General features: G+C 31.9%; 1 protein-coding gene across 2 annotated transcripts; it reads left to right on the top strand.

The window, feature by feature from the left end:
* The first annotated feature begins 990 nt into the window (after window positions 1–990).
* On the top strand, window positions 991–7,922 carry LOC146532990 (uncharacterized). Of its 2 annotated transcripts, XM_085196577.1 has the most exons (3): window positions 991–1,056; window positions 2,857–2,918; window positions 6,960–7,109. In XM_085196577.1, exons 1-3 carry the CDS (start codon window positions 1,028–1,030, stop codon window positions 7,091–7,093), a joined length of 225 nt encoding a protein of 74 aa, XP_085052703.1. In that variant the 5' UTR covers window positions 991–1,027; the 3' UTR covers window positions 7,094–7,109. The 2 variants fall into 2 exon arrangements, with proteins under 2 accessions (XP_085052703.1, XP_085052701.1); XM_085196575.1 differs by lacking the exon at window positions 991–1,056 and having other exon boundaries at window positions 2,851–2,918; window positions 6,960–7,922.
* Window positions 7,923–9,166: the final 1,244 nt, after the last annotated feature.

Raw genomic sequence — 9,166 nt, 5'->3', positions numbered from 1 at the left:
ATGAATAAATTTACTTTTATGTTTATTAAAATTAAGTATATTAAATTGCAAAAGCTAAATAGCTCAAAGAACAGCTTAACATTTCCTACATAGTAGGATTATTCTCAATATCAAGGCATGTTGTGAGCGCACCTCAACGCCGTGTTTTGTCTACGAGAGAGAAATAAAAATAATGGAATCGAATCCACAACCATCGCGTTACAGTCCAAACTGCCCTACTGGGCCACGCTCTACAAAATTACAATCTCTTTTAATAGTGTATACATTGTTCGTCGTTTTCGTTCATAAACCGCGTATAATACTAGTGGTAGTAGTTGCCACTGTTTGTTCCACAAGTGTGTACCGATGAGCTTTATTCATACTCACACTACATAACACGATGATGAAAATTGTATGGCGTTTGAGCTTAATATGGACGAGCTTTTGTTTGGTTATGTTGTCAGTTTAATGTGTATCGAAATTATTATAATAAGCATATTATATCGTTTTTGATTATATTTTATTATTATAAGTAATTGTTATATGATATGGGAGTACTTAATACTGTGCTATAGATTTGATAGTAATTAGTTAGTTTTTTTTTTTATATTTTTTTGTTCAGAGTAACGTTATTTAGCTGAAACAAGCAAGTTTTGTCCACAATCTCAGAATTTTTTAATATTTCGTTTTTAAGCATGAAAACACTAAATCAGTTTTTTACAGTCAGAAAAATATGACTAAAATAGGAGATCAAATCTTATACATTTAAGAAGAATAAAAATAACATAAAATTTATTAGTTTAAAACGAACTAGTCTGGCCTACTTCGCCTACGTGGATGACTGCTACATTCCAGCTCACATACTAGTGGCGATTGAAGGGAATGCGGTTGGTATTCGTTCATTACACTCGTACGTTATTGAGTGTACGAAAGTAGAAATAAATAAGTCCTAATTTCTCTTATTATTTTTATTGTTATTTATTAAATATATTATATAGGAGTTACACTAGAGTTCGTTGTGGCGCAGTGACACTTGCGTGTGACTCTAATGGTGATGGTTGTGGGCTCGATTCTCAGGTAAAGAAAAGAATAATTTCCATTTCCTTAGATGGGACAGAACGTGGGAAACACTAGGTTTCTTCTTCGTACCTAATTATCACTTGATTTAAAAACCTGTCACCTAACTTAAAAACCTGACTATATTCTGAACGCATTGATAAAAATTTAAACAATTTCGGCGTTACACATCTTAACTAAGAAGTCGTATCTTGTAATTTTCTCTTTTCTTATTCATAAATGAGCCCTTTGATCCCGTTTCATGGTTTGGAGAAGGCTTATGAGGGTTTTTAGGGGCTGTGAAGTAATGCTTTAGTGTATATTTAGTACATTATACTATCTTGTTTACACTATAACGATGCTAGAGTCAACAACGGCGTGAATTTCAGATCTGGGCTCAAGGAAAACAAAATATTGTATATATTAACACAAATTATTTAATATTCATTAGCTTCCCGAGGACAATGTAACGAAATAGAAATTAACACGTCAACTAGGTTTAAACGGATTTTTGAAATCAATTTAAATGTAATTGAGTAACAGAAGCTTGAATGTATTAAAATAAGTTTAAATATAACGAATAAATAACTTTTTTTTATGTAAATCTTTTTTATCTTATCAATTACTTGCTTAAGTATTTCATTTACCATAGGTAATATATAGAAAACAAAAAGAATAATACTTAAAATATATAATAAACATTGTAAATTAATTAAATTTAAATACAATAAATACAAAATCTCATAGTTCACTACAATTATTCGCTTTGAAAGGTATGCATTAATAAAATAAATTTAATCAACTTTATATTAATTAAATTTGTTACAGGAATTATATAATCAAAAATAATTAAATTAATCATATTTTTGTTTTTGCTGTTACACATATTTCGCTGAATATCAAAGTAACGTGTATTTTATATCCCAAATTAAACTTACTTTTACGTAATTTATTGTAATGATTATTTCACGGATCGTGTTCGAGCCGGAACGTATTTGGAAACGCGATGTTTGTGGGTTTGAATCAGTTTGGTTTTTTTTTTTGGAATATCTGTTTAGAGTCTCGTGAGATAGTTGGGCCACGTTCCTTATCGACCTAAGAATAATATCCGTGGTCCGTTCGTCCGTGGCCGTTATCCGTGGTATAAGTGGTTCTTGCAGGTAGTCTCCAGGTCAGGTAGAAGAAGAATAAGATTTTTTTCATTATATGGAGTAACGTATACCCAATATATTTTTATTACAAAAGCTAATTCATGAAATAATCAATTCATCAAACCTGCGTCTTTTAAATTTTTGAAAAATGCATTCGTGCTTGTAATTTGTTCTTTATATGTAGGTATATATTTTGTACTAAATCTGTAATTTGTTTGTTGACTAATAAACGTTTTAACAATTATTAAATGCCAATAATATTAGAGAATCATTCGTTAACTACTACCGCATATAAATTATAGGTTTTTTTATAGGCTTGAGGCAGAGTGCGGCGTTGAGTTCGGCCACTCAACACGTAATGCCTCCAGAATTCAGCGGAAAGTGGGGAACGGAGTGTCTTCGCACTAGCTTCCCTTTGCCTACTCTGTTGTGTGCGGGATTCAGCGTGAAGCTGATATATAAATATATAATTTTTGAAAAATTGGCGAATTACTCATAACCACTGGATAACACCCAGAAATACCCAAACCATATATCGAATCTGCAATCCCTTCCGTATAATCGAATACCTAAATATATTTGTTTACACAGCCCCACGTTGTTTCATGATAATGAGTCATTCTGTTCATTGAGCGTGATATAATGTTTCATGGTACACTGCTTGTTCTAGTCATGGCCTTCCCTCCGTCATAGCGCGACGCGTGGCAACATGTACCTGGATGACCAGAATTGGTGAGTTTTTACTAAGATTATAGTATAAGTAACAAAGTGGATTTAGCTAAGTATTTCTATGATGATAAAAATTTGGCCTTATTAAGCATTTGAATTTTAGATGCTAAAATACGATATGATCTACTAAAGAATTTCTATTCCTATTTAAAGTGTGTAAAAATCGTGAAAATCAAGAAAGGTGACCAAATTTAAGATTTTTTTTGCCTAAAGTGTTAAAACATTGACATTGAATCGACGACCACAACTTCTTTATTTCGCTATTCTTGGTTTACACTTCTATGTAGAGATAAAAAAACTTTTTCTACATTTTTTTACTTTTCACATTACGACAGATTTTTAATTACAATCTCTTAAAAGGAAAATCTCAGCGCAAATTTACCTTAACTTTTAAACACTATCCATTCACCTCTTGAAATATGTAACGAACATATTCTGTGCTTTAAAAACTTTAAGCTACAAAACTCACGGGAGCAACTGTGATATAACACAATAACGATAAGAGTATGTACAGTAGTGCGGTCGACGAGTCGTGGCCGTCCTAAAGTTAGCCGTAGATGGCTGCGCAAATTTGATTTTAGAATTTTATCTTACTTTTGATTATTTTCTTCTCCATTGAACAGTGCGTATAAATTCAAAAACACCTAGCTTCAGGTCGGTCACATTGTTTACTTTCCCATTTTAATATTTACTAAAAAATATAAAACTATGTTGAATAAAGGAATTATAGCATAATTTTATCTATACACTAGTGGACCCGGACGCGGCTACGCCTGCTTCAACTATAAGAATATTTATTAAATATATTCATGAAATTATTTTCAATTCTCAATAGAATTAGTAAGAAAATATAAGCTCAAATAATCAAAAAGAATAATAAGTAGATACACATTATTAGAAAAAAATATCTGAGTTATTGAAATGAACTAACAAAAGGATTAAAAGTAACTAAAGGATAGGTATTGTTAATATTAGAAAAAGTACCTAAAGTTTTCCGTACGTGCGTGCATAGATATCGACTCTACGAAATAACTAAACATTTCTCTCTATTAAGTAGGATAATTTTAGCGGGCAATATCAAATAAAATAAGAAGAGAATCAAAGTGTATTTTAAATTAATTATAAACAACAAATAAAGTTCGAAAATGTATGAAAATTTATAAAACCGTCAACGTCATCTGCCCGTTCGCGTCGGTCATACTCACACTGTGCCGCCCGCTAGGTGGCTAGGTGATTTGGAATCAGTGACATCTCCTTAATTATTTATTAGTATGTTATACAGTAAACTATAATTTCAATCTAGATAAAATGCTAAAAGTGACTATTATATTTATTTTCATAAGGATGAATATCAAAACGTCGCGGTAGCGGTCGCGTAGCAACGACGGTTGTTATTAACATGGCAGAATAAATTGCATGTCAAATTAGAATGTACTTTAAAATATATTAGTATATATGTGTAATGTAATGTTATATAGCCTATAGCACTTCTGAAGAATGCAGCTTTCATACAAAACAAAAACAATGAAAATCGGACCAGTAGATCCAGAGATCTTAGCGTTCAAACAAACAAACAAACAAACAAACAAACAAACAAACAAACAAACAAACTCTTCCGCTTTATTATATTAGTATAGATAGAAAAAAATGTAAACGTCTGGAGGACCGCATGTAAAGTACACGAAATAATACGTGAAGTATCTCGGACATCCCTATGGGGTACGAAGATTATTAGGTTTAAGTTTCGGAGAAAATAAAAGTTTTATAGGAAATATAAGTTGCGGTGTAGTTGAATATAGTTACACCTCTTCCAATGAGGTTCCCATAAGGGTCCCCATTTTATTATAAAATAAAATCTCTCCCTTCCACAACCCTCTTCCTCTCCTAGACTTTGCAAGTTGGTTAATGAGTACAGCGACCTATTTGACATTAATGCTGATTTATTAAGTAATATCGCGCTTATTTCTTGCTTATTTAATTGAATGTAATGTTTTATGCAAAGAGAGGCATCGTAACGTCCCCTGAATGCGAACGAACCTATAACTGCCGCGTTTAGTCATAAACTGTCCCAATGCGCCAGAATGGTCGAGACCATTGTTATCTTCGTATTTAGTATTGATTATGTCACAATTCACTTAACCAAATGAGGTTCCATAGAAAGGTCTACATGGGTATAGGCGTAGGCGTTGGTTTTACTAACATACAAATATTTACAAGTATAAAAATACTATATTTAAAAAGGTCGTTCATGTATTGATTCAACTTGTCCCAGATGCTTAAGTTGGCGTAAACATACCAAAGGATAGCAACATAATTATATGTAATATATTAAATTTATTATGTATTTCGGTATTTGCGCTGAATTACATGTATAGCGAGGTGGGCAGAAAGAACCTAGTGTTAAGACATTCCGTTTCCCAGTTTTGTCAAATTCTTGAAGAATGCCTCGAGAATTTAGTCTTAATTTAAATTTTTATCGCATTGAATCGTAGTGTAACCGAGTGTTAAGGCACTCCATTCACTAAGCACCGCCTAATTTTTGACATACCAAGAGCAAGAAAATGAAAATAATTAGTTCACCTGAGTGACAATCGAACCATAACCCTCACGTTTACTGAAGCTGTGTGTCGCTGCGCCATGACGGCCTGTAACTTTGATTATAATTATGGATATATTATACTTATCGTACTTTAAGCATTGCCCTATTCTGAAGGGCTTATTATCAAAGACAATGGGGTTATCTTAACCCATCGAATTGAAATTTTACACAATAGTGCTCTTTGAAATCGAAGATAAACGAATGGGATGCGGTTGTGAATTTCAACTTAGTAACAACCTGTTTAAGTTAATATAGCTATAAGTTTTAATTATATAGACGCCTTTGTTTGTTGTTATGTAAATGTTGTAACTAGTATGCGTTTAAAAAAATACGATTAAAAATATGACCACAAAAGTCTTCCGATGTCGGGACAAGGATCCAGGCAATCGATGGCTATGGTTCTATAACCATGCCTCATCCCTCTATAGGGATAAAATACCTTACCTTACCTACCCCACCTACCTTCTACATCCTGTTCTTGATCCAGGCTTGGTCAAGGCTTGTAGCTGTTAAGCCGTTAACTAAAACGATAATCGGCACGATGATAGTTTTGTATATATTACACATGGCAGAGATCTCTTTTTTTTATCTTCGTTTTGAAATTTCAATTCGAACTATTAGTTACTAAGATTAAAGCGTTCAAACGAACAAACTATTCAGCTTTATAACAATAGTCGATTGATTTAAATTTATAAATAATACAAATATAATAACATATATACGCATAACAATAAATATCACATGTAATTGTTAGTACTTGTCTTGAACCCAATATACAGATTTTGTGCCAAAACAGGTCCGTCGAAAACTTCTTTAAGCAGATTTAATTAACATTAAGATGAAAGTGGGACAGAATTAGGCGATCCTACCTTAGATAAAAGATGATAAGGAGCTTAGAAATATTGCTGACTTAAATTGAATTTTTCGTTTGTAGATCCCGTAACGCACGTACCGAATTAAATTTTCATATTTTGGACTTAATTATCTATATAAATTAATATAAATGAGGCACAAAATGTGACTGTAAAAGAGACTTTTTAATTAAATTAATTTGTTTAATTTAATTATGATATTTTTTGACTGACGACACCGTAAGAATGGAACAAGCTTCAAAATATAGGTTAAAAATAATGAATACCATCGAAAATGATACAAATTCTACTTTAATTAAGAAAATAATTATATCTGACGGTCGTTGTATAAAAATCATTAATGATTAAAATATAAAATGTTTTATGTAGTATGTAGGTTCACGCTGTATTCTGTATATAGGCAGAGGGAACCTTATGTTAAGAGACTCACTTTTCGTCTGATTTTCGAGACATTCGTGTTGAGTACTTTGTCTTTTTACGATAACCAAGAAATTAAAACAATTCATATCCCCGAGTGGAAATCGAACCACAAACAACGAATTAAAATAATATTTAACATTTTTATCTTTTCAGATGACCGCCATGATTTTAATCATCCTTCTCTTTATTATCGCAACGGTAACATCTCAAGAATTGGAAAACTGTACAACCTGCATAAGAGGCGATGGAGACTCTTGTTACAATGTGTCTTACCTCTTCGACATTGAGGCTCCTTTTGGTAATAATGTAGTTATAACCAAACTAGGAATACTAAGATCAACGAATACTTTGTATTTTAGCTTCGTTCCAGCTTTTGAAGATGATGAATACTATAAAATAGGTTTCGTTAATATGGACAATCCAGTAAACACTACTATTATGTCTGGAGGCAAGCAAATGTTAAATTTTGGTACTTTTGACTTGGATCAAGATAATTCTTTTGTTTATTTAGGAGGGAGCGATGGAGTTTACCAATTTGATGTCAATGCTAACAGACTCTCGCCGTATAGTTCTAGAGGTGATGTAATTATAAGCTTATTTTATAAGGGCCATGTGTACTTTGTTAGAAAGGGTGAGTTTAAAGTAGTTAAGAAGAAAGGTGATGAGTTCGATGTTTTACTTGATGTTATGGCTATCACGAATTTTGTTATCAACAAGTACAATATTATCGTATTCTTAGGTACGTATGGTTTGTTCGCAAGTTACAAGACTGAAGTGGTATCTCTTTCAAAGAATAGGTTTTTCAGAGGTCTCGCAGTCGATAGAAATGACGATATATATGCTTGGTGGGTAGATGGTGTTTATAAAGTGATAATTGGACCAAAATTAACAGAATCGACAATTGTTAAAGTAATGCATATACCAGTTATAGGTGCAATGACGTTTGATAACAATAATGATATAATTTTTAGTGTCGACAAAAGTTTGTTTAGGTTAAATAAGACGACTAATACAACAATTTGTTAAAGTATTATAAATGTGTAATAAATTGATTATTTGTTATAAGTGTTTATTGTTAAGTGAATTGTGAAAATATTAAATAATTGTTGATGATAATCAATTGTTTTGTCTTTTCCATTCTGTTTGGCGCTAAATTATGATTTTGAATCGTCAATCAACGAAGATCTCAAGTTAATTGACAGTTCAAAGGTTAATATACACATTCTATTGTCGTTTCAAATTACTGTACTGTTATGTATACCAACCATATTAAAACGGGAATAAAATATTTCTGTACATTATATACAAATATAGTTACTGTATTTTTATTTTATTAGAGAATGTGAATCTATATATTTTTTAGATTTTTGTTTGTCTGTCCGTTTGCCTATTTGTACATGCATATTTTCTGAACTGCTAAGAACATTTATCAAAATCGGTTCACTGATTTAACACTTATAAGGGAACAAACGAACGGACATATGTACCCTCATACATACGTGCTCAAACATAACTCTCCTTTTGGGCTTCGCTGTAGTCGGGTAATAGCGATACCGTCTTTGCAAAAGTTTGACATTGACACATTAAAATTAAAGATCAAGACATCTGGTGATGAACCAAAATAGCGCAGCTAAAACAAAAGAAATAATAAAATGTTGCCTTAAGAAAAGTTACTCAGCGTGATTGAAATTTCCTGTTGTCATATAAAAATTGAAGTATTCGAACATCTGCTGAAGGACCAGCTAAAGTTAATGAAAAAAAAAAATATGGAAATGTCACATTAATTTGTTTGTAATGGTCGGCAGTTTTCGTTGACATATTATATAATTATTGATAATAGAGACTGTTCCAGCGCAGGATGACTTCTGGCAGTAAACGGGAAAGGTGTTGCCACTTGGAGGAATAATTATTTACTTTTCCCGTTCCTTAAAATAAAGCGTTGAGTTAAATTCAACATAATCAATGTTTCAAATTCTTGGCTCTAAATGTTAATGATAACGGGTAGTAAATAGAAGTTTTATGGATATGCAAACATAGTTGCGGGCGACCATTGCTAAATAAATGAATTATATATATATAATGAACTCTCTTTTGTCAGTAAAACAAATAAATGAAACAGTTTCCCATTTTCTACTTCATTTTCGAGATATCGCGCATTGAGTGAACGGCATGCGGGATTACGGGTAAATGAAAGTAATTATTAAACCTGTTTAAAGTGTTATAATAAAAAATATATTATATTTAATTAATTATAAATTATAATTATTTTAGAAAGCATATGAAAAATTACACGTAGCATGCTTTGAACCTGCACCTCATGGACGGTTTCTGAGATTTAACGGGTAAAGCAGACTAGTAAG

This window comes from Heliconius melpomene, chromosome 13 (genome assembly GCF_056956725.1).
Source record: "Heliconius melpomene rosina isolate 202511_hmr_F chromosome 13, ASM5695672v1, whole genome shotgun sequence".
NCBI classification, from domain to species: Eukaryota; Metazoa; Arthropoda; class Insecta; order Lepidoptera; family Nymphalidae; genus Heliconius; species Heliconius melpomene.
This window is presented reverse-complemented; position numbering and strand designations above follow the sequence as displayed.

What these genes read in the sequence shown, in the direction of transcription:
- LOC146532990 (XM_085196575.1), top strand. Translation starts at nt 6,960, where the DNA reads ATGACCGCCATGATTTTAATCATCCTTCTCTTTATTATCGCAACGGTA.